Here is a 27511-nt window from a genome sequence, read left to right on the forward strand (position 1 = left end):
TTTGACCAAACTGCAGTTAACCAAGGGGTAATCAATGTTATTTTTCCAATTCAAATTACACCAATCTACCTTTTTATGTAACAGACTTTAAAAAATTAGGACCACTCTTCATGAAAAACATTAGTGTCTTAACTTTTAAGACTAGTCTAAGTGGTTTATGCAACCGGCCCCTGGTGTAAATGGGCATGTGTCTCCCTCGTCTGCTTCTGATCCAGTGAGTATAAAAGAGCACCTGTGAATAACATCATCCTCTTCTTGTCTGAAGGAGACCAGAGCAGGAATGCCTGAAGCATGGCAAAGGGATGCAGCGTCTTGTTCCCTATTCTCAGGGAACCATGGTTACATGCGTAACCGGAGACGTTACCTTTCGAAAGGGAACTCGTGCTGCATCCCCTAGGAGTTGCTATGGGGAACGGAATAGTGCCTTAATGGCTGTGCTAAGTCAAATGCCTTGTCCAAATACCCACACTTGCGGTCTTGGCCACTTGAAAGCTCATGCATGCGACAGGAAGTAAGTTTGCAAGACTGTCCCATGTCTTAAGGGCACTGCACTTGGGCATTTTTAATGCACACTAAACCCACACTATCTTGAATACTGCTTCTGAGCAGTATTCGAGGCTAAGCATATCCCAATCATGCATTATGTTCGGGAACTCACATGCCCCGAAATCGCGAGATGTCAGGGAAAACATACGACTGTAAGTTAAATTGATTATACTGTATAATTTTGTTAGTAAAATATAAAGTGTTGTGCATTTTATTGATGCAAAGATGAGTACGCTATGTGTATTTTGTACATTTGCAACTGCTGTTTGTCACTTAAAGAAGCACCACAATTTTAAAATAGTCTCTTCTGTTAGTTACATAGCGACCACTGAACAGACATTTAGAGCTGTATTTTAAAATGCAAAGTACTGAGAATAATCATTTTAAAAAAGCTGTAAACGCTTGCATTTTTTTGCAAGACTATAAGTGTGTCCCATCAGGCAATCAAATGTTCTACACACACTTGCAGTCTTCATGCCCACTTGACCACTTGAGCCAAATACAGGAAATACGTCATGCAAGTAGACAAGTGGTTAAGTGCAAAGACCGCAAGTGTGGTTTTTGGACAAGGCTAAAGACTCAAAGAGTCTTCATCCTTTTGGTGTACTAGTGACAATCACAGGTCAGAGCTTCTCAAGAACGGAGGCCTCAAAAAAAAAGGAAGAGGAATCTCTAAGAGGAAGCTTAACAATGTTCATACCAGTTTCAAAAGAAAATGCTTTGAGCTGGTTCACGAAGCTCTGCAGAGTGGAGGCCTAAATCACATCTGCTGGATTGAGAGGGGGCCTAACACACTAATAGTCCAGGGAAGCTAAAAGAGAGCCTAACTACCTAGCACAGTATTTCCTACTGCCTAGCCGAGCCCTAGGAGCGGAGGCCTCAGCATAATGACTCTCATATCGAGAGGAGGCCTGACAATGATCCACACTTTAGGATATTTGATGAGGAGCTCAAAGAGTGCCTGCAACCCGCAACTTATATCCACCGGAGCTCTAGAGAGCGAAAATGAATGAATGTCTTACTGGTGTAGAATGACATGAGGGTGAGGTACCTACATATCCTGCTGGTACTGAGACTCAAACCCACGACCTTTGGATTACACTCTAACCATTAGGCCACCACTGCCCCTTTGAAGATTCACAATGTGGTGTTATGCCAAACAAACAATACTCTGAGGCAAAAGTGAAACTAAAAGTTCATTCTCTCACATTCTGTACTCCCGGCTTAGGGTGTTTTGTTAAACCCATTGTTCAGCTTCCGCTGGTAATGGGCACTCGTCCAACATAAGCAATGACATACATCTCAGTCCAGAAGAGGGAACGAAGTTAGCAATGGAAGAGCATAAAAAATTGAGGCTCTGTCGCAAATGGAACCCTAAGACCTGCAATTTTTTCTTCTGAATTCAGACTTTTGTGATGTAATGGCACTTTGACTATTGGGTAAAAGTCTGCTGTCGAGCTCACCTCAGTGTGGACTCGGCAAAAATGCACCTCGAGGGTGCATATCGGCCTCAAACGGGGTGCTTGCGAGCACCCTTCTGAAACCTACAAACAGTCTTGTGGACTTAATGGACACACATTGTTAGTCCACAAGGCCACAAGTGTGCATAATGTGTACCATTTGGAACAGGGCCCTCCATTCTCAAATTCATGCAAATAAGAGGCAGAAAACACAGCATGGCAGCAAATAGCTGCAGGTTTAGGTAATGGCTCATGTGTCCAAAATATGAATATTGTGACTGGATTATTTGTGTAAATTTTATTATTTACACATCGGATGCATTGCAGTTGTTATGTATGTTAAATATTGCAGTTTTAGATGCTTTTGTTGTGAATAAACTGGCTTACAAAAGTTTATTAAACTGGCACTGTATTTTGGGCATTTAGAAAGAAAGCTTGCATCTTTCTAACTATAATCGTGTATATATGATTAAATTGGCTGTGTTCTGGAAAAAGCCTAGGTTAAACAGACTCGCTACATACACCATTGACTATTTAATGAGTTCAGAACAATGTGGGTGATTTTTTTTTTTTTTTTTTATTAGATTTAATTCAATAAATAAATATGTATTCTGTGTATTTAATAACTTTTTATTAATTTTATCTTGAGCATTCTCTTATGCTTCATCTTTCTTGAATGTACTCATTTCCTCTTTTTCAAATAGTTTTTTCCTTTTTAGTTAGATGCTCCCCCACCCTTTTTTTGAACCACCTCTAGGACTCTCCTCTTTCATTATTGCTTTGACTGTCTCACCTCATAAGTCCTCCATATCTACATTTGGCAGGTTACAATGGACCATAAGTTCTGTATCAGATTGTACATCTTTTGTGGTAAGTCTTTTATTATGTATTTGTTATTTTGTAACACACGGTCACTGCCTCAATAGCTGTTTATTTCCTCTCTGTTAGCCTTCTTGTGTTGCAAGTCTTAAGCCTTTTTTTTCCCTTCTTGTACAATTGTAATCAGTGAGTGGCAATAAGATACTTTAAAATTAACTAGTTACATGATCTAGCCAGGTAAAAGCTGCTTTACATTCTCTTAATATTTTTTTAATTTGTTATTTGTTAAAATCTAAAGCTGTTAAAAATGCATAGCAATAATCATGTTGTACATGAATAGATGGATGAGTGATTTAAAAAGAAAACTGTCATAGGAATTATGTTTAAAGCTTTTACAGTTTTGTTTTACTGCAAATTTACAGTTACTCAACATTCAGAAACACTGTTGATCATACGACATTAGACACATCGAATTTTAGACAGCCTTGTGAGTTAAAAACCTTGACAATCTTTCAAATGTTATAGCATATATTATATTGTGAACAGACATATGATAGGGATGAAGATAAAAAAGTCCTTCTTAGGCAAGAACAAACATCAATCAGTGTGAACTTTTTTAAATGCCTCTCTCATCTAATTCTGACTCATATGTTCACACATATGTTGCACGCATTCAAACATGCATCTACGAAAATAGCACTGCAAAAACTAAAACTCAACTCAAATGCACTTGACAGCTTTTCATATATTAATATGTTCCTAATGAAAAACAATTACATTTAAGAGGAAACCAAACAAATTAAAGTTTTTTAGGCACAATGCCTAAACAGAATTTTGAGTTTTTACTTTTTTCCTTTCCTTTTCTTTCCTTTTCTTTTCTTTCCTTTTTTGTTTTCTTTCTTTTCTTTTCTTTTCTTTTCTTTTTTTTAATGTTACAAAACATTTTTATGTTATCTTATTACATAATTGCCATTTATTGGTGCTACACAGTGAAATGACCAGCAGCTGCTGAACTGGACATCTGTTACTATAGAATGTATTTTAGCATGGCTGTAATGTTGTATTGACCAATCAGCAAACAATATTTCAATTGTAAAATTACTGTTTCTAGTTAGTAATACAGTCTTTTTTTTTATCACTTCTGAACACTTAAGCGTCTCAGTCGGTGATGGCTTTTAACATTGATCCTGTTACCTGGAAAACCTTCACTCCACCTTCACCTTCACAGAGTCAAAATGTTGCCTTTGGCTATAAGGTGATACAGAAAGACACAAGAAGGTGAGAGCAACATAACCACAGAAAAAAAGGGGGGGCGGGGGGCTGCATTGTTTGGAAAGCACATTTACCACTTCCAGTACTCACCACACTGCCCAATGAGACATGAAAAGAAACCGCCTTACTAATAGTCAGTCAACTGCTATTGTTTGTTTTGTTTTAAAGTGATCTTTAGGTGTAAATAAGAAATAGATGCTACTACATTGAGAAAAACCCAGATTATAGATTTCGTGCTTCATTGTCCATGTTGAAGAATTATACTAGTTATCGAAGTGTTTAGTTTGTGTGATTTCTGAATCGTCATTGTCAAATTGTCTCTTTTGTTGCACCCCATGTTGACAAACATTGAACTTACAGATTTACAGATTGACTTATGATACGGATGAAGATACAAAATGTCCTTTTAAGGCAAGAGCAAACTTCAACAAGTGTGAACTTCCTTTAAATTACCTCTTGGTCTATTTCTGCCATGTATGAGCTTTCTGCTTTCACACATTGCCCACATTCAAACATGCATCTATGAGAAAAACACTGCCAAAAAATAACTCAAATGCACATGACAACATTTCGCATATTAATATATTCAGAATGAAAAACAATTACACTTAAGAGGAAACCAAACAAACTAAAGCTTTTGGTTAGACACAATGACTACATTCACAGTGTAACATGACCTTGTCCCACCCACATACAATGGTTCCAACACCCATGGGTTCCAATGAAATCAAAAGTAGTATCAAAAAAGTTGCCCATTTTTACCTTAAAGGTACAATGTGAAAATTTTAGGAGGATCTATTGACAGAAATGCAATATAATATACATAACTATGTATGTGGTGTAAAAAGAGCTTATATAATGAACCATTATGTTTTTATTACCTTAGAATGAGCCATTTCTTTTTTAATACACTGTAGGTCCCCTTACATGTTAGTCGCCATTTTGTGCCGACATGTTTCTACAGTAGCCCTAAAAAAACAAACTGCTCTACAGAGCGTGTTTGCTTGACTGGCTACTCTCTTCTGTCTCAGACGAAAAACTTTACACTCTGCACCTTTAAAACTATTTCTCATTGCCATTTAAAGAGAGTTCATTCAAACATTAATGTCATCATTCACTCACCCTCTTGCCATTCTAGACCAATAATCTGCTGTGGAACACAAAAGAAGATGAAAGACAAACTCAGTCACCATTATCTTTATTGTATGGAAAAAAAATGTAATGAAAGTGACTGGTTACTAAGCCTGTCATTCTGCTTAACATCTCCTTTTGTGTTCCACAGAAGAAAGTCAGTCATGCAGGTTTGGAACGACATGAGGGTCAGTAAATGACAAAAACAATAAATGAATAAAAAAATAAATAATGGTGAAATATCTCTTTGTCCAAATGGTGAAAAATCGCATATTATTATTATACTACATTAAATTTGTAATTGATTGCAGTGTGCACTTTAAGCCATTAGCGGCCACTGACAGGACTTTGCTGGACTCCCTAAGAATACCAAGTGGGCATATTAGGATGAGCCAGTTTCAGCCAACCCTTTTCCTAGAGGCATACTGTTGTGGCAAATTCGATGTTTCTTCAGTTCTGGTCTCAATGAAAACTCTCAGAGTTGATGTCCAGGTCCCAGGAGTTTAACTTTATTGACAAGCAACAAAGTGAGATGCCAGCTCCACATCTAAATCTCTCTAGCCAGGGCACAGTTTTTATAAATTTTTCTTATCTGTTAAAACAGTGTAAGATCCACCCCTACAGTTCTTTTCCATGATCTCATTTACAGGGGCTCTTTTCCCTTTCTCATCTTTGAGTCTCCCATGTACTCCCCAACATTTTCACCACAGTCACGTCACCAATCAAACTGCAGGTGTTGCTTATTGTAAGAGATATTTCTCTTTGTAAGGGCGGCCGGCTGCCAACTATTTTTAACATAATTTCTCATGGTGGAATTCTCCCACAGGCAAAATGAAACATTGTAGCAAACACAATCAACACTCCCCAGAGGCAAGAAGCCTTCACGACACGCTTAACATTTCATTTCACAGCCATCTGTTGTCTGGTGGAAAATTACCAGCAAAATATGCTTAGTGGCCAAGTTAACTTCTCAGACACATCTGACTAGGGCTGTAACAATTCACTCGTTTTCTCAATGCATCGATTACAAATCCTGACGATGCATATGTATCAATCTCGAAACATGTTTTTAAATCGTGAATCGTTAATAAGCGATGTAAAATGCTAAGAATCGAATTAATTGTTACTCTATGGTGATTCTGTGCTTTAAAAATACCTAAACATTAAATTACTACATGCGCGAATTGATGGAGACGTTGTGCGCCGTCATTCGTGCTCATACAGCTCTCCTTCACAGATACGCACTGCACTCTTTACCGCTTTTCACTGAAGTGCTCGCGCTCCGTCCGTAGCTCTCATCAACACCTTTTTGAGCACCCCATGTTTGAGCTTTCCTCAGGATGGCCACTGCTATTCACATGAGCAGATGACAGCTCTCTTATGCATGGATGGAGCAAACACATAATGTAAGTGTCTAAATGCATAAGCATAGTTCCAATGAACAATAAAAAATTTAACTTTATGTTGTTAAACTGAATGTGCGAAGGAAACTGCTGAAATAACTACAACATTAACAATACTGAAATAAGAGCGCATGGTTTATCTATCAGATGCACATTAAAGTTGTGTTCGTTACTATAGCAACAGTAGATACCCAGCGCGTTTTCTGAATCATGTAAAACAGGAATATGTTCCATATAAAGAGAACAAAGCGGGCTTTGTTTGGGATGCATTTCAATAACCCTATGAATGCATATTAAAATGCAGAATCGAATCAAATTAATCAAATCGCATCGAATTTTAATGTGAATCATCTCAAATCGAATCGTTCTGAATTTGCAAAAGTCGTTCTTGAATTGAATCGAATACCAATGAATTGTAAATCGAATCAATTCGCTGTCTACCCAAAGATTCACAGCCCTACATCTAACCCTTATGTCACATAGGCCAAGAGGCCTCAAAACACTTCTAGCTTTTATAGCAAGCAAATTAATTCTACAGTTGTTTTCTATAAGATGGATAAAATACTCTGTCAAATACCAACAGTACATTTCTTGGACAGCTCATTTCTCTAACAGACACATTTTAGGTTTTAGTCTAGAAACAAACTTATGAGTTAAATTTAAAACGTACAGTTTACATGTCTCAAGGAACATGATTGTAGAACACTGGAGTAACCATTACTCATTCTTAAAAACCTTGTAAAAATTCACTTAAATTTACCTTTGTTCTGGGTTTGTGGCAGCTCTGCTCAGTTTCAGTACAGCTGCGAACTGGAGGAACTGTACTGATGTGTAGCTCAGAGTAGTCCGCCATCTGGTAAAGTAGTGCAACAGTGTGGTTACACATGTGAGCGCACCAGCAACACAGCAACACAGCGACAGCTACAGTGGAACAGTGTGACAGGGTTTAATCCATTAACACAATCTGTAAAGTATAAGAATATGAACTGCCACCAACAAAGTGTAACAATGGGTTTGGGTTATGTTTGTTTTCATGACTTTTATTTTGTAGTTTGCCTTAGTCATGTTTCATGTTCCTGTCATGTGACTTCCTTGCCCTCATGTGATCATGTCTTGTGCTTCCAATAGGCTTGTTCGAGATGCATCTGCGCTGCGAAGACCGATCGGCGTATGACATCAAAGTACCGCGAGAGCATTTGGAGAGCATACGACTCTTTATGCTTTTGAATCACTCTCGCAGTACTTTGATGTCATCAGTGCAGTGCAGATGCAACTCGAACGAGCCTCTTGTCTTATGTGTCATGTTTTCATTGGTTTGTCTCGTCATGTGATACTCTGCTCTGTTCTCATTGGTTCATTATTTGATGGTGCACAGGTGTCCCTTGATTTTTCATTAGTTTTGTGTATAAATAGCCCTCATATTTCATTGTTCCATTGTCTAACCTTGTTCATGTAACACATTGTTTGGTGAGTGTATTCATGTTCATGTTAAAGGCAGGTGCACACTGTACGATTTATAATAGTCCTCCACGATTGTTGCTGGTCATACTGTACGAAAATGATCCTCATGTCACACTGAGGGATCTCAGCTGTCCTATATGTCAGACTGTATGACAGTCAAGAAGCGTTAAAAACAGAGGCAAGCTTGAAAACTTGTCCGGAGTTTTACATCATCGACCTAAACACATTTGGTGACTTTGAGCTGCATTACACACTGAAATGGTGGCTAACAAAGAAATCTCTAGCATTAATTTTGATCACGGCTTATCTTGAAAAACGATTTGACATTTGTCGTAGGAGAATTCACACTGCAGGACTGTGCACCAAATCTTCTGAGACTGCCAGAATTTCATTGGAGGTCGAATTTGATCACAACGTTCATTAATCAGAACATTCTCATTCACTGCTCCGTGCGGAGGCTGGAAGTTCCTGCCTTCATCCGGAATTCAGAATCCCTGGAAATATTCAAAAGACAGCTGAAAGACAGCTTTCGTGAGCACTTAACCTCATCTTAAAAAAAAAAAAAATCCTATCCTTTCATTACCTATTCTTTCACTTCCTTTAATCCCTTGCCATTGTAGCTTATGATACTCTGAGCAATGTCTGAAACTTTCATTGTGAGCACTTCTTGTCTATTTGCCTCTTCATTCATGACGACTTGCTTGTTGTATTCCTCACTTGTAAGTCGCTTTGGATAAAAGCGTCTGCCAAATGAATAAATGTAAATGTAAATGTAATCAGCTGTCAGTGAACATGTCAAACTAGCGATCAAAGACTACAGATTTTTTCCTAGGATTATATGAATCTTTTAGGATTCTCAAAATTTGTCTCAGATGACCAAATCATGGCCAAAATCGCTCAGTGTGCACCCGCCTTAAAGGGTTAGTTCACCCAAAAATGAAAATTCTGTCATTTATTACTCACCCTCATGCCATTCCACACCCGTAAGACCTTGGTTAATCTTCAGAACACAAATTAAGATATTTTAGTTGAAATCCGATGGCTCCGTGAGGCCTTCATAGGGAGCAATGACATTTCCTCTCTCAAGATCCATTAATGTACTAAAAACATATTTAAATCAGTTCATGTGAGTACAATGGTTCAATATTAATATTATAAAGTGACGAGAATATTTTTGGAGCGCCATAAAAAACAAAATAACGACTTATTTGGTGATGCCCGATTTCAAAACACTGCTTCAGGAAACTTCAGAGCATTATGAATTTCAAAAGAACAGAATGATCTGCACTCCCTTTAAGCAATGCAACATAGCCTACATAACAGACGTTTGGGATTTCTGCCCAGGCTGCCTGCTCTGCCTCAGTCTTCATGCCCTCTTCCACTTTATGGACCTGGCCCTCCATCCCGTCCCCTAGTCCGCCTCCGCTCCACCTCCCTCCTGGACTTTTCTAGCCATGATGGGAGCTCCTGGAAGCTGCTCCATAGGAGGAGGGCTATGTCACGATCACCTGTAAGAGTGGCCATAATTGCCACCAGAGGGCACTCCACCCTGGACTTTTGCCACACTGTCAAGGACTTCATTTCCCATAGTTCATTGCTTGGTCTTATCCGTGATTGTTTACTGCTGTCTCATTAGCTCATTACCTCACCCTATATAAGCCTGGTTCACTCTATTATTCTCTGTGAGGTTTTGTAAGTGTCAACTTCATTTCTGAGCATTCTTGTGTTTATCTGTGTTTTGGTTCTGACCCTGTTGCCTGTGTTCTGGGTCTGTCTCTGTTTTTCTGTTATCCTGCCTGGTATCTGTTTTGGACTGCTTGCTTGTGTTTGGACCTCTTGCCTGTTTTTTTGACTGTGTTTTTGGATTACCCTTCTAATAAATTACTGCGAGTCTCGAGTCTCGGAGCAGTATCATGACAAGAGGTTTTCATTAAGACCCAGAGGAAACCTATACTTCAACTGATGCATCCAGTATCCATTGTAAACATTTGTTTTCTACATGTCCTCCTCTTCTTTGCTACTTTTACAATTCGTATATGAATGAACTGTTTTATATCATGATTACAGTCATGAAAGTGTCTGGCACTTGGTGAACTGATGTTTTTCTGATCTATGTTTTTTTTCTGTACCATAAGATTTTGGTTTAGTTTAGTTTATTGATTTATAAAGCACATTTCAAAACAACAGAGGTTACAACCAAAGTGCTGTACAGAAAAAATAAAACAAAATTAAAACACACAAACACACACAAAAAATAATTAACATACTGGATCAAAACCTGGAGGACAATCGAAAAATTCACACCCTTAATTAAAACATTTTATAATATGTTCAGAGGTTTTTGCATCATGCTCAAACAGCACACCCAACCAACCAAATTATTTAACATGTTCTCATTATTCCTCCTGTCTTTTTTCAGTCTACTTGTGAGTGATCCTTTAATACAACTCAGTCAAACTCAAAGAGGACAAATATATCGCTGTGCCGTGACTGAAGGAAACTGCAAGCCACTGTCCATTACTGGTACTTAGTTTTTAAATTATGCTTACAAGCATTTAATATCAGATACTAGTTTCATTATCCATATTAGTTTTTCTAAAAAGATAAAAATAAAAATCCCCATTTTTTTTTTTTTTTTTTTTAATTCAAAAGTCACCAATGAAGCTGTCAACATGTCCCTTGGACTTTCAATGTCTCTAGATCTTCAGTCTTCAAGAGCAGTGGTAAGTGCCATATTTTAAATAATGTCTGTTTTTGTGAGAATATAAAATCTTAATGCTAATGCTAAATTGTGTTATGATATTCCAAAAATGTAACCAATTTTACTGTAAAAACATGCTAGATTTGGTGCTTGTCTACATTTAGATCATTTTAATTAGATTATAATTTGCTAGAGTTCAACCTACAATTTGCAGACAGTCTAAAAGATGTCCAAAATAACTAAGAATATTTGCTTCTACAATTTTTACACTAATGTTCATATTAGAGTTTGTCATGTTGAAAATAAAATCTTAATTTCTCTCAGGTTTGTGGTCCAACCATACCTAAGAACTGTGATGAAATAACCACTTACAATGGAATGTGCTTTAAAATCAATCCAGATAATATTGTGAGCAGACCTGTGCCAGAGACTCTGAGAGGTACATTTATGGTTTACCAAATCAAAGCAAATATTATTCATACTGTATATACTGTATGACATTATTAAATGAAAATATGATGCAATTATTCATTTCTCCAACTTTAGAATGCCCAACATCACAAATTGATATTGCTTTTTTACTGGATGGATCTGGAAGTGTAGACTCTGTGGATTTTAATAAGATGAAGGCTTTTGTTATAGAAATGATCAAAAGTTTTATAGACCGTGATACACGGGTAATCAATGCATTTATTATGATTTAGCTTATGCATTTTTTTGTTTTACCCCTAACGTTCATAGCATGAGGCACTAAATCTATCTGTCTGTCTTACAGTTTGCCATTGCACAGTTTTCTTCACAATGTTTCATTCATTACAAGTTTCAACAAGTCAAAAACACAATGGCATGGCAAGATGCAGTGAAACAGATATCTCAACAGAGAGGATGGACCTACACTGCAGCAGCTATAAGAAAACTTGTGTGAGACATGTCTGCTGATATTTTAATTTTTTTTATCTATGGCATTAAAAGTAATATTACTTCTGACAGAAATACTTGGAATGAAGATGAATTTTAGTGAGGGCTGAGGAGCACATCCTAACTAAGATTAAGGATAATGCAACTAAACAACCTGATAGGTGTCTAAGCAAACATGCAAAAAGTAAACAAAACTTAAATGCATGAATGAATGGACACACATACTACTACTAAGTCTTTTGCTTTTTTTGAGTGTGAAAAGGTTTTACAGCACTTGATAATTTGAAGAAGGTTTCACAGACAAAACTTAATAAGAAATCCTAAACAGTTGCATAATTGTATTATTGATTAATTTTTTTTTTTTTACTTTTTTTATTTTTTCAATAGTAATGAGTTATTCGTAAGTAGTGGAGGTGCAAGACCATCAGCCAATAAAATTTTGGTTGTTATCACGGATGGTGAATCAACTGATCCAGATGATTTGACTGCAGCTGTTCAACAAGCACAAGCTAAAAATATAATACGATATGCTATTGGGGTAAGATTTGATTTACATTTTATGTTTTGCCTCTTTTAGATAAAAAAAAAAAAAAAAAACTAAACTAAACTATATTAGTTGTGCAAAAACCAGGAAAAACTGCTTTAATTTATACTGATTCAGATCTAGATACTCAGGCAAAATCAACATGCATCCTTTCCTGATAGGATAGCCATTGTGAAAGTATTGTGCATAAAAATGACTGTTCCTCTTAAAATCAATTCAGTCATCTACTCACCATCATGCCATTCCAAATTTGACAAGAAGAATGTTTTGCTTTGTCCTTACAATAAAAGTCAATGTTTTCCAGTGTTGTCTTGTCATTGTATGGACAAAAACATTCTCCAAAATATCTTCCTTTGCATTTAAAGGGTTAGATCACCCAAAAATGAAATTTTGGTCATGTTTTACTCCGCTGTCATGCTTCTATGCTGTTTATGTTCAACACTTCCAGGTTCTACGTCAGAATACCAACTCAGTATTGGCCAAAGCTGATCACGTGATCAGCATGGCGCATGTGCGTGATGCTGACGCAGGAGCCAGCCAATAATGAACCGACATTCTGATGTAGAATACAGAAGCGCTGCACTGTCTACAACAGGGGAGATACGAATTTGTTGAATAAAGTTGTTATTTTTGTTTTGTTTTTTTGCGCAAACTTTTTGTAAAATATTTTTGCGCACATATTTTTGTAAAATATTAGCTCTTCACACATTAATGTAAGCGAATGAAAGTACGAGAGATCAAATAGATGTATGGTAAACTACAGCCATGGCCAAAAGTATATATGCAAAGAGTCAGTATTTACGGTGTTGACCCTTCTTATTCATAACCTCTACTACTGCCCCCATCAGCAGCTTCTGGGATAAATCCTGATCGTTTACAGTCGTTCTTGCCTTATTAGTGCTTGAGTTTATCACAGTTTGTTTGTTTCTGCTTGTCCACTCGCCTTTTGAGGATTGACCACAGCTTCTCTATGCACTTCATTATTACTCTTGCCTTGTGACATGGTGCTCCATCATGCTGGAAAAACTAGTCTCGTCACTTCATAACATTAAGGTTGAACCACTGCAGTCACATGGATTTTAGCAATGTCTTTACTACTTTTCTGGACCTTGAATGAAGGTAATTATGTTGATATATGGGGGATAAAAATAAAAAAAACTCTTGGATTTCATGAAAAATATCTTAATTTGAGTTCTGAAGATGAATGAAGGTGTTACGGGTTTGCAACAACATAAGGGTGAGTAATTAATGACAGAATTTTCATTTTTGGGAAAGAAGCCATACACATTTGGAATGACATGGCGGTGAGTAAAAGATGACATAGTTAACTTTTTTGGTGATCTATCCACTTTATTAATAAAAATCATTAATCAAAAAAAGGTATAAATAAAATATTTTATTTAAAAACAAAAATGTTATTAAATCGTTAGATTTATGAAGTGTTACAGTTATCTCCATTGATTTTTTTTTTTCTTCTTAGGTTGGCAATGCTTTTAATAGTGACACAGCAAGAAGGGAGCTGGAAACTATTGCATCTTTACCCTCCAATAATCATGTGTTCAGAGTAAATGATTTTGACGCGCTGGAAAGCATTCGTGAAAAACTCAAAGAGAACATTATCGCCATTGAAGGTATGTTTGCAGAGGGAATGAAAAATAATAGACAGAATGTTTACATTCATCAGCTGTCATGTGAGCACAGTTAATTTGTTCATTGTGTTGATTTAAAATATTAAATGTATAGTTTACTGTGCTGTTGCTTCTTTACTATAGGAACCCAGACCTCTGGAGATTCATCTCGAATGGAGTTTGCACAGGACGGGTTTAGTGCAGCATTTACATCAAATGTAATTCTGTGTATTTAACTTATTTAACACCAAACTAATGAAATAGACAATGTACAGAAATTAAAAAGATGAAATACATAGGTTAGAAATAGTTTTTACTTAAATGAATTGGAAGGTGTTGAATTGCTTTCTTTCTGTTTAATTTAATTCATGCTTTCCCACTTTAACAGCAATTTTCAATTTTTAACTTGATTTTAATTTTATTGTCAGTATTATATTTGTTTGAACAACAATTTACTTAATTTTACCATTAATACAATTTAACTGAATTAGGTCAAATTAACTGTGCCATTCTTTGTAAAACTGCTTTAAAACCATAAGAATTCTGCAAAGTGCTTTAAAAACAACCTGGAAAGTGCACTCGCATCAGGCCAAATCTAGCCGTTTGTCTTTATTTATCAAGGCTTTTATAGACATTATTTGCAATGATAGAAATTCATGATATTTGACTCATGTTGAACTACTCTTCAACTTACTTTTTAAGTATTTCTTATAAGTATTATTTAAAATTCTAGTAACACTGTACAATAAGGTTTATTTGTTAACATCATTTAATGTATTAACTAACATGAACTAACCAAGAGAAATACATTTTTTACTGTATTTGTTAATCTTTGTTGATGTTAGTTAATAAAAATCCAGCTGTTCATCGATTATTCATGTTAGTTCAGTGCAACTAATGTTAACAAATAATACCACTCTTGATTTTAATAATGTTTAAGTAAATGTTAAAATTAACATTAACAAAGATTAATTCATGCTGTAGAAGTGCATTTCATTATTAGTTCATGTTTTACTGAAATTCCTGTGATATTATCTGCATCCAGACAGATATGATAATGACTGCAGTGGGAGCTTTCCAGTCGAAGGGTGGATATCAGCTGTACAAAGCAAATGATAATTCAGCTGTCTTTCAAGCTGGAAATGAGCATGACAGTTATTTAGGTGAGATCTCTTCTTCGACTGTGTAAATCAAAATAAACCAGTCACAAAAAAAAAAAAAAAAAAAAAAAAAAAAAAAAAAAAAAAAAACATCAAGTCTATTTTCTTCACAGGTTATTCCTTGGCAATAGCAACAATGTGGGGATCAAAGTATGCAGTCATGGGAGCACCAAGACACAAGCATAAGGGACAAGTTACTGTTTCAAGAATTGATCGAAGTGATGTAAAACAACTGGATCCTCCTAAGGTTGTAACACTCATATTTTTTGTAAAATATTAGCTCTTCACACATTAATGTAAGCGAATGAAAGTAAGAGAGATCAAATAGATGTATGGTAAACTACAGCCATGGCCAAAAGTATTGACAGTGACACAAACTTTGTGTATCACAAAGTTTGCTGTTTCAGTATTTGCAGATTATTTTTTCACTTGGTGTACTGGGAAAAAAGAGATAAGAATTTCATGTTTTAAAGGCTTTTACTGGCAAAAACATTCAATATATGCAAAGAGTCAGTATTTACGGTGTTGACCCTTCTTCTTCATAACCTCTACTACTGCCCCCATCAGCAGCTTCTGGGATAAATCCTGACCGTTTACAGTCATTCTTGCCTTATTAGTGCTTGAGTTTATCACAGTTGTTTGTTTCTGCTTGTCCACTCACCTTTTGAGGATTGACCACAGCTTCTCTATGCACTTCATTATCACTCTTGCCTTGTGACATGGTGCTCCATCATGCTGGAAAACACATGGAGCATCACCAAATTGCTCCTAGGTTGTTGGGAGAAGTTGCTCTTGCAGGACATTTCGATTCCGTTATTTGCAGTGTTTTGGGCAGAATTGTAAGAGAACCCAAAGCCTTGGATGAAAAGCAACCTCACACATGGATGGTCTCAGGACTACACTGTTTGCACAATGGTAGTGTTCACGTTTTCTTAGGGCTATAGTCAATTCCACCTTTGTCGAGTCTAAGACAAGTCCAAGTCCAGGACTAGTCGAGATCGAGTCAAGGCCGAGTCCAAAGAGGTTCGATCCAAGTCAAGACAGAGTCCAAATGAGACAGTCAAGACAGAGACAGAAAAAAAAGAATCCTCTTCAAGACCACGTACATAACTATTGATAATTTATGTGATGCGAGAAACAGCACATCTTCTATTCTAAGATAATCATTATTTGTAATGATCAAAAATACAGAGTAGCAACACTGTAGGATGGAATTAGGCCATTTTATTTACTTTAGGTATAGCAATTTCACTAAAGTCACATAAAACTGAAGTGCAACTTCACATTTTCAGTCTTTTTTATTGTTGTGTAACAATCACATTTTGGGCTACCAATGGAAAATATAAAATTATTATTATTTTAAAGTGAAAAACATATTTTTCACTTTAAAGGTGCTGATGTTTTCAAAATATGTAATATAAGTCTTAAGTGTCCCCTGAATGTGTCTGTGAAGTTTCAGCTCAAAATACCCCATAGTTTTTTTTTTTTTAATTAATTTTTTTAACTGCCTGTCATTATAAATGCACCGATTCAGGGTACGCGGCCCCTTTAAATCTCGTGCTCCATGCCCCAAGAGCTCGCGCTTGCCTTAAACACCATAAACAAAGTTCACACAGCTAATATAACCCTCAAAATGGATCTTTACAAAGTGTTCGTCATGCAGCATGTCTAATCGCGTAAGTATAGTATCTATTTGGATGTTTACATTTGATTCTGAATGAGTTTGATAGTGCTCTGTGGCTAAAGCTAACATTACACACTGTTGGAGAGATTTATAAAGAATGAAGTTGTGTTTATGAATTATACAGACTGCAAGTGTTTAAAAAATGAAAATAACGACAGTCTTGTCTCCGCAAATACAGTAAGAAACGATGGTAACTTTAACCACATTTAACAGTTTATTAGCAACATGCTAACAAACATTTAGAAAGACAATTTACAAATATCAATAAAAATATCATGATATCAATGATCATGTCAGTTATTATTGCTCCATCTGCCATTTTTCGCTATTGTTCTTGCTTGCTTACCTAGTCTGATGATTCAGCTGTGCACAGATCCAGACGTTAATACCCTTGTGTAATGCCTTGAACATGAGCTGGCATATGCAAATATTGGGGCCGTACATATTAATGATCCCGACTGTTACGTAACAGTCTGTGTTATGTTGAGATTCGCCTGTTCTTCAAAGGTCGTTTAAACAAATGAGATTATAAGAAGGAGGAAACAATGGTGTTTGAGACTCACTGTATGTCATTTCCATGTACTGAACTCTTGTTATTCAACTATGCCGAGGTAAATTCAATTTTTGAATCTAGGGCACCTTTAAAATAATGGTCCAGATCACTAGTAGTTCTTGAGGAATGACTAGGTACTTGAGTAATAAGTGATGCATTTTATGACCATGTTCCGATTAAAAAAAGGACAATCTTCAAGAACAACTATTGACCTGGACCATTATTTTAAAAGTGAAAAAGATGTTTTTCACTTTAAAATAATGGTCCAGATCACTAGTAGTTCCTGCATAGTGACTAGGTAACAGCTGAGTAATTAATGATGCATTTCATGACCACATTGAGAGTAAAAAATATATAATTGCTCACATCTCAGACACTTTAATGTTGTGATTATTAATTAATTAGTAATTCTTTATAATTTGTCATAGTTACCTATTAGTTCTTAATGATGCCAATCTCATTCTGTAATTACTGATTAGCTAATCAGAAACTATCTTAGTCCTAAATTTTGATATTACTTACTGATTAATTTAAGCTTGTTTCTATATTATTTAATTGTAGTAGCTGAAGTGTTAAAGCAGTACTACTGATTTGTCCTGCATTACTTCCTGCATAGTTACTTATTAATGACGGCCCATTATTCTAAAGTGTTACCGTTTCTTCTTGTTGTTGTTGGTCAATTAAGCTTTTTGTAATTATTTCAAAGAAATCTAGAAACAATGTGAATGTGAACAATGTGAATCGACAACACAACAACTGAAGCAGCAAACCTTGCAAAGCACAAAATTTATGTCACTGCCAAAACTTTTGGCCATGAATGTAGATTGCTTCTCTTCCTCTTTTCTCAGCCTCAGATTGGCTCATATTTTGGAGCTGAGGTGTGTGTGGTGGATTTGAACCATGACTCCAATACAGACCTACTTTTGGTATCGGCACCAACATTCATTGAGTCTGACCGGGAGGGCATAGTGTTTGTTTACATCTTCACACATCCGGTCAGTGATTTCAATTAAAATTCATTTAAAATTAACATTTTCATCAGAAAAGATTGAATATACCTTTGCATATGTTTAACCCTGTTTCCCCCTCTCTCTGTTATATCTTCACAGTTAAACTTCATTTTTGTCGTATACACTGGTGGGCATGGCAGGTCAGAGGGGTCGGTTTGGCTCTTCTCTGGCCAGTCCAGCAGATCTGGATGGTGATGGTTTCATGGATGTGTTGATTGGAGCTCCTTTAGAGGAGGATGGACAGGGCAGCATCTACATCTTCAATGGGAGAAATGGAGTTATCATTTCAAAATGCTCACAGGTGAAAAAGATGTGGGCTGATGGCAGTTTAAAGGGATAATTCACCTAAACTTTTATTCTGTCATCCTTTATTCACCCTGGTTTCTTGCGCTACTTCACTTTTCTTTACTCACTTCATAGACTCATTGTAATATTCAGTGTTGGGGTAACACATTACAAGTAACTTGAATTATGTAATCAGATTACTTTTTCAAGTAACTAGTGAAGTAATACATTACTTTTTCAATTTACAAACAAAATGTCTAAGTTACTTTTTCCCAGTTATGGGACTGACAGCTCTCCTGTCCCCATGTTGAGAGAAATAAAGGTCAGAGGTGTTGTGTTGCATGTGAACATGATGTTATTGTAGTTCTAGACTAAATGTAAACATGCATTTACTCATCTGACTCGCACAAAAACATTCAGTATTCCTCAAATTCCTCAATAAAAACAGTGAAATGCAATCTCAGAAACCTGTAGTTCTCAAACCTGTAATGGTATTTAATCTCACTTTATTAACCACTGTCTTTGCTGCTGACCTTCAATAATCTAATTTAATAAGCAAAAATGACTTTAGATTAGATTTAGAAATAAGAGTGTTGAACTTCCTTCTCATGTATAATATCCTATGAACAGATGCAGATATGCATTTCCTTCAGCCTGATGCTTATTTATTTCACTTTTGATGTGAAAGGGCCTTTACATTTGTCAAAAATAGAACTTTTTAAATTAAGAAACATTCAAGCAAGACTAGCCCAGGTGAGAAAAAGTAATGCAAAAGTAATGCAATGCATTACTTTTCAAAAAAAGTTACTTACGCGATTAGTTACTTTTGTAGGGAGTCACCCAATATTGTAAATGCATTTCTTTTAAAAGTGACTTTCCCCAAAACTGGTAACATTTTTATTATGTTTCATTCCTTGAATGAAACAGAGGATTGTTGGATCGTCTGTGGAACCAGGTTTGCAGTTCTTTGGGATTTCATTGAGTCAATCTTCTCTAGACCAGAGTCAAGACAACCTTCCTGATATTGCTGTTGGGTCCAAGGGAGCAGTTCTGCTTCTCAGGTCTGTTTTCTGTTATAAAGAACTAAAATACATACAAATACACAGTTTCAGCCATAATCATTCATATGTGATATATGTGGATCATTCAGGTCCAGACCCATCATGCTCTTGGAAACCAAAGTAAATTACAAGCCCAACCAAAATACCAACCGGTGAAACAGACTGTGCAAAGCAATTGCAAAACACCCTGACAGTGTGCTTCACCATGAGTGCATACCAACATCTCATAACAGGTTTATTCCTAATATAATTACATAGTTATTGTGTTCTTACATCTCATATGGTCATATATTCTGCTCGAGGTTTGTAGTATTGTTGCATTGCTAATGTCTTTGGGCTTTTATGATCAAACACATTTTCTAGGTTTGAATGCAAATATTAATTACACCATAATGCTGGATGCCAAGCGACTGAAATTATCGAGCAACCTTCTCACCCAAAAACCGGCTCCACAGTGATGTGATGAACATTGGGTTGAAAAAAGTATGCAAAAGTCATGCTTTCTTCATAGAGGTAAGCATCAGATGTGATTTATAAATAGATTTTTAGTGAATCTGATGATTAGGCTATAATTTGGGACTAAAAGGGTAATTCCTGCTTCTTATACATAAAACTCAGGTATTCAAACTTCATTATCTTTATGTTATACATTTTTGTTGTAAAGTAAAGTTTATATGATTGCATTAAAAGGTGTAGTTACAAATTATCTGCTGAAATTCCACATAAAAACATTTAAACAGAACACACACTATTAATTATAACTTGATTATTTACACAGTAGCAAGAAAATTAACAGGATGTTTGAAAATGAAAATGTAACAGGATGAGTATGTAACCTGATAGGATGAAAATAAAGTTATAAAACTGTGATAAAACTACAAATGTTTAATATTATATTCAACATTTTAAGAAATATGATGGGGACATAAGAATCATATACAAAGAAAGAGTGACCCAAGTATAACCATAGAGTGTTTTGTTAATAACATCTCTTATTAATTTCTTGTTTCCGTAAGGCTTGTTCAGAAGATGCTCTGAACCCACTGTCCAATCAGTTAAATTTCACATTTGAGGGTCTTCCATTAGCAAGAATGCAAAATTTGAGACCAGTACTGCTGCCTGAGATAAAGACCTCCACAGACCACAATGTAAGAGTTCATCTGTGTTAAGAGCAGAAAGTTAGCAGTTTCAAATACCTTTAAATCTCATCACATTTCATGAATTTTTCTGTGCCCTCACTTTGTTTTATAGCTAGATTTTGAGATAAACTGTGGAACTGATAATTTATGTATTGACGACCTCCGAATGAATTTCAATTTCTCTGGGTGAGCAAATCATTTGCTCTATTTATGAACCTAATTATTAAAAGAAATTAATCATTTTAAACTATATTGATGCTTATGAAAGTATTTATGAATTTCTCTTTGGTTTCTGTGATCCAGGGCTACAAACATAGAGGTTGGGATAATGCAGGAGATCAACGTGACAGTGTTTGTAGAGAACAGAGGAGAAAACTCATACAACACTCTCTTCACCCTCAAATACCCCTTTGGACTTTCCTACAGGAGATTCACATCTAAACAGGTAAACATAGGCACATATGCTGAAACTGTATTAGTTAATAATAATAACAATGACATTTCTAAAGCAAAATAGCTATGAAGAATTTTCGAATGAAAACAGAGCCACATTAAAAATAGTTAAAGTGTTAGAGTTTTATTTTACAAATATTTTCAAAGCATGTAACAAATGGAATGTTAGTTAGCATGTTTTATATATATGTATGTGTGTGTGTGTGTTCTGAAATATATGATAAACGTTCTGTATGAGCAGGGCAGAGTGGAGTGTGTGTCTTCTGGATGCTGAGAGAGGAGTTACACTGGGAGAAACCAACTTGCCAAATCAGTAAACCCATCCTCAAGGGAAACACTCAGGTCAATAATCACACCACTGACATGAACATTTGCTCATTGTTGTGTTAATGGTTAAACTGATAATCATTATTTTGCTCAAAAATTATTAATTACAATCGTTCTCATTTGAGACATTTCTTTTTACATTTCATGAGAATTATTGAACTTTCACATAAACACAAATCAAGAGAACATCAAGTCATAGACAGGGTTTATTTTATAGTCAAGATTCATGTTTATATTTATTACAGTTAGTCCCAGAGAAGGTTTCCTCACTGATTTAGTCACAGACGGGCAGTACAAATACTTCATTCATTCATTCGAGCAGAATATCACAATGGAGATCACTGAACTCCAACACACACATCTGCCTGTATTTTCAGATCAGCAAATGGTTGTCAAGTTGGGAAGATTAGGTAAAATGCTTGTTGGATAATTAATCGATTTAATAGGAAAGCTCTGATTCGTGTATTTAAACTCTCGACATCTGGCAACACCAATGTACTAGAAAACAGAAATGTCCCAAAAAACAACAACAACAACAAAAAAACACTTTTTCAGGAAAAATAACCAGCGGGACAATATTGCAAAGATTATGCTTAATTGATCTAGAGAAGCAGGAATAATGATCACAATTAAAATACTATTAATTGTCCAGGTCATTTGCATATACACATTAATTTACTGACTTGATTATTTTTAAACTCAAAGCAGTTTACAAACACTTTTAGCTACTTTAATGTGTGTGTGACTGTTTAACATGTTCAATTTTAGTTAGTCCAAAATGTAGTCTTATTCTGGCTTTTTTGTTCAAATTCTAGGTTGTGTTTGACATTACATACAGTATTAATAAAGAAAGTACACTGGGCCAAAATGTGACGTTTGCTGCTGAGGTCACGAGGTATGAAGTTGTTTGAGTGAACTCAAAGCGTGAAACAGCCTTTGACCTTGAGCTCTAGGAGGATTCTCACATGATCATTTTTATCAGAAATGGATAAATGATACTAATAATCAAAACTTCCATCTCTCACAGTGGAAATGACAAACACTCAAACGACAGTGAGTTTAAAAATCAGAAAACCATCGATGTCAAATACGCCATCTATATTGCCTTGATAAGGTTAGTGCTCTGCTCCATGTTTCTGTATAAAAATAATACCACATTTTCTATTATACTATACTGTAATATTGTCTTTTTCTTTCTTCATTTTAAATAAAAGGCATGAAAATTCCACCATCCACATTAATTTTACTTCAGGGAAAAGGGATCTTATGAAACCCATCCAGCAGATAATAAGGGTATTTTTTTTTTTTTTTTTTTTTTTTTTCTTAAAGGGTTAGTTCACCCAAAAATGAAAATTATGTAATTTATCACTCACCCTAATGTCGTTCTACACCTGTAAGACCTTAGTTCATCTTTGGAATACAAATTAAGATATTGTTGATGAAATCCAATGGCTCAGTGAGGCCTCTACTGAGAGCAAAGCCATTTAAACTCTCAAGGTCCATAAAGGTACTAAAAACATATTTGAAACAGTTCATGTGAGTTCAGTGGTTCTATCATAATATTATAGAGTGACAAGAATACATTTGTGTGCCAAAAAAACAAAATAACACCTTTACAACAATATCTATATGGGCCGATTTCAAAACACTGCTTCAGAGCTTCGAATCGAATCAGTGAATCAGAGCACCAAAGTCACGTGATTTTAGCAGTTTAGCCGTTTGATAGGAGATCTGAATCACTAATTCTAAACAAAAGATTCATAAAGCTCAGAAGTTTCATGAAGCAGTGTTTTAAAATTGGCCCATATAGATATAGCCCATATAGGCCTCAATGAGCAATCAGATTTAATCGACAATATCTTAATTTGTATTCCAAAGATGAACAAAGGTCTTACGGGTGTAGAATGACATGAGGAGAGTACTAAATTACATTATTTTCATTTTTGGGTGAACTAACCCTTTTAAGTATATTATAAAAAAGGTTTTATGGTAATATATTTTAACATATTTTAACAGGATTTATTTTAATAACACTCAAATGCTCATACTGTACATAACTCTTCTTTACTTTATTTCTCCTCTTTCAGGTTCAGAATGACCTCAAAGAAATAACTTTCAAAGTGTTCATCAGAGTACCAGTGAAACTTGGTGATAATGACATCTGGACTAATTCAAATCTGCAAGTGTGTGAATGTATTTCTTATCTCATAAGCCATACAGGTATACTGATAATTTTAATTAAAGGTTGAGTAAATAGAATTTTAAAAACACTGTTTGGAAGTTAGTCGGACCGACACCAACAGCAAACGTCGAACCAATCAGCATTAGGGGGCGTATGACAGTCAGAGAGAACGAGTAAGAGGGATACTTGAAAGAAAAAAAAAAAAAAAAAACTGCAGAATGAGAGATGGGACACAATACAAAAGAGCTCAAAAGAATATCACTGGAGTGAAGGTTTATGACTTGGCAAGCACTTTAGGACTGTGTTTATATTAGAAAAGCTTTCCAGAGCTGGAGAGAGCTTAGTGGGAAAAACTGAAAACAGACGCGGAGGCTGTTTTGATTCCGCTTCTCATGTGAGTAACACTGGGTTTTGATTGTCTGGAGCTGCTGTGCTGTTGGCGACTAACAACGAACACTTTGTATTTACTCTTGTGTACTGTACGTTCATTTTTTGTGCTTCCTTGTTGTTCGTTCATCAACTGCACTTTATTTTTCGTGAAGCATTTTGTTGCGCGTCAGCTGTGATACACAGACATTGAGTGTGTAACAGTGGCCAGACACTGACGACATTGTTAGTGCACTTGCCTCGCCTGCCAGCAGCGATCGGGGTTCGAGACCGACTCAGAGCAGGTTGGTTAGGATTGGAGGGTGAGTTTTGGAGGCGGAGCAATGAATAGAGGGGTGGGTTTGTTTGGGTTGACTTCAGTTATCAACAATGTCCAACAGCGTTTTTCAAAATCTACTTATCACACCTTTAAATCATTTCGGTATGATGTAGGGAAGAAAAATGGCATCCCATCCTTTACCCATAATTGTTCAGAAACATGTTTGAAAATGTCACCAAGGGAAAATTATACTTATGCTTATGAACCAGGGGGATGTGGGGCTTTAGCAAACTTACAAGTAGGCCTCAGGATGATGAATAATTATTTAAATTAATAAATTATTATTTTAATATTAACATAATCTAACTTTAATTAAATCAAGATGTAATCTGGAAATCATTTCTTTGTATTTTCCCTCAATAGCCATTGTTTTTATTGAAGAACAAATACAGATTGTAACTTCTAAAATTTACACATTGCACCTTTGAATTAATAATGTTAATTAATTCAATATATCATTAAAAAAAGATTATGAACAAGCATCTTTATCATAATCACAGCAGGAGAATGAGAACTATAGTTAGCAAATATAGGGGGTCGGACAACGTGCTTACGAGTTTTAAACCGACATTGGCTGACAGAAAGTGAAATTTTCTTTCTTTCTTTCTTTCTTTCTTTCTTTCTTTCTTTCTAAAGATTTATGGCTGTAAAAGTGAGAACATGGAGATGCCTGTTATCACCAATTTTACATTGTTGGATGTTGTTAAAAATCATCGTGTGGTGGTGAGGACACTTTTTAAATTTAGTTTTGTTTTACCTCAGTTTTCCACAATTTATTAGTAGTATTTGTTAAACATACATCAATGAAACTCTCTCTCTCTCTCTCTCTCTCTCTCTCTCTCTCTCTCTATGTGTGTGTGTGTGTGTGTGTGTCAGAACTGCTCTGTGGCGGTGTGTGCCGTGTTCAGCTGTGACGTCAATCTCATAAAGAATGAATGGAAACTCTATTATATATCTGGCAATGTGAGCTCTGGATGGATTGAGCAGGTATCTGACTTATAAAGCAAATTCATATCACAGAACAGACCATATATATTCATAATTGTTTGATCATTTCTTGTTGTCATGATCTGTGTCTCTCTTAGACTGGACTCAGAGCTGCTGTGTTTGAGTTGATCAGTTCAGTGTCTCTGGATTATGACAAGAGCAAATATATTTTCTTTTCCTCTGATTCTCAAGGCACTGCACCGTCTCTCCAGGTGATTCAGTGATCGCTCATGTCAAGTCTAATGACTGTACAAAGAGCTCTCAAAACACTGCTCTGTTTGAAGGAATCTGTAACTGCAATATACTGTTTTTATGATTTATTATGATTTGTTAATTTGTTCTGTATTTTATTCTTATATTTTCACACCACATAATTTTTCTCTTTTTGCTTCTTGCTAATATATTGACAATTGCACTTACAATGTTTTTCACACACATATGTCCTTTGCATATGTGTGTTTTACTTTGTACAAGTGTTTTTTATAGTAAGGAAGTCACAGTAATTGTTATTAAAGAAATGCCACTGAGACAAATGAGTTACAATGAAATCACTTCTGACTGCACTTAAAATTCACTCGCTCACATTTTTCTACTTTGTAGATTAACACTCAAGTGGAGGTGTATGAGGAACCGAACCTGATCAAAGAGATCATTGGAGGAGTGATAGGAGGACTGCTGCTACTGGCTCTCATCACTGCGATCCTCTATAAGGTATATCGCCTTCATAAAATCAGTTTCAGTCCCTCACACTTTCACCTTTATACACAATCTATATTTTTTAATGCTTACAGCATGTTACCGCATGTTTTCTCTTTACAAGGCTGGGTTCTTCAAAAGCCAGTATAAGCAGATGCTGCAGGAGGCGCAGGGGGATGAAGGAGGAGAACCAAACATGACACAATAATGTGCACTCAAACAGTTATAAGATTTATGTACTGATTGTGTTTTGTGGGCTTCAGAATGAAACATGAATATACAGCTCATTGTAGCAACATAGTTCAGACTGATTTAGAACAATTTATTTAAATGAAAACTGGACAATTTTGAAGTTATTTCAGATTACTCATCATCTTATCAGTGAGCACAACGAGTTACCACAATGAAAGTATTTATAGCCTTTCAAATATTTGACTTCCTTTTTTGTTATGAAAACTGATAATGACTGAGTATGAACTGTAGCAGAAATATTAGAAATATTGGAGGATCTTTTTCTCACATGCACATTGTTTTTGAGATGTTTTCTATGGAAGCTTGTTTCCACCACGGAATTAAAAAATACAAAAGGTAATTTCGACTTTGTAACTTTTTTTCTCTGAATAGCGAAAGACAAACTTGCAAGTCAGAGAAAAAAGTTTCAATTGTGAGATATAAAATCCAGTTCTGAGGAAAAATTGTATTTGTATCATAATTCTGACTTTATAGTTTGCAATTGCAAGATAATATCTCGCAATTCAGAGAAAAAAAAAGTCGTAATTGTGAGATATAAATTCGACTTTTTAAATTTTTTTATTGAGTGGCGGAAACAAGCTTCCATAGTTTATTATTTTTTTTTTTTGCTATGTTTCTTCATGTTTTCATAATAGGGATGCGCACTGGGTGTAGATGTTTAATGTTTTCTGCTTTATATAAAGATTTTTTTTTTTTTTCTTCAATATTGGTATATTTAAAAATGGCACTTGTTGGTATAAGGAAATTAAAATATATTTAAATAAAATAATTTTGGCATTATGCATTACACATTTTTGTGTCATTATTTATAAGCATACCTTAATTTGTATTTTAAAGGGGTGATGAAGTGAGAAATCAAATTTTCCTTGAGCTTTTGACATATAAGAGGTCTTCATACTATAAGAATATCCTGTAAGTTTCAGAGCTGAAAACATCCTTGTTAGTCCAATAAAAGCTTTAATTGACACCAGACCCAACAAACGACAGGATTTTCAAAGTGGGGATCTTTGACGTCAAAGGGCAGCAAGCACCGCCTCCGCAGAAGAAGATCAATGCCTACTTTACCCACTGCCTGTTTAGCCCCGCCCATCGATTCACGCATGACATGTAATAAATAACATAGGCCTACATGG

The 27511-nt window shown here is 35.6% G+C and overlaps 1 protein-coding gene across 1 annotated transcript; it reads left to right on the forward strand.

Annotated features, from left to right (window-relative positions):
• Positions 1-2727: 2727 nt before the first annotated feature.
• On the forward strand, positions 2728-27158 carry LOC125255471 (integrin alpha-X-like). Its single transcript, XM_048170763.1, is given in 34 exon segments — positions 2728-2876; positions 3980-4103; positions 10512-10615; positions 10745-10815; positions 11118-11232; positions 11340-11470; positions 11569-11714; positions 12099-12249; positions 13736-13886; positions 14028-14101; positions 14929-15046; positions 15157-15290; positions 18129-18280; positions 18393-18591; positions 19503-19636; positions 19726-19765; positions 19767-19869; positions 20000-20052; positions 20054-20149; positions 20653-20784; positions 20888-20961; positions 21079-21220; positions 21470-21490; positions 21492-21530; positions 21532-21570; positions 22371-22450; positions 22583-22669; positions 22770-22848; positions 23643-23738; positions 25080-25166; positions 25320-25430; positions 25529-25642; positions 26031-26141; positions 26251-27158. Coding segments are annotated over 34 exon segments (3432 nt in total). The 5' UTR covers positions 2728-2836; the 3' UTR covers positions 26335-27158.
• Positions 27159-27511: the final 353 nt, after the last annotated feature.

This window comes from Megalobrama amblycephala, linkage group LG20 (genome assembly GCF_018812025.1).
Source record: "Megalobrama amblycephala isolate DHTTF-2021 linkage group LG20, ASM1881202v1, whole genome shotgun sequence".
Taxonomy (NCBI): domain Eukaryota; kingdom Metazoa; phylum Chordata; class Actinopteri; order Cypriniformes; family Xenocyprididae; genus Megalobrama; species Megalobrama amblycephala.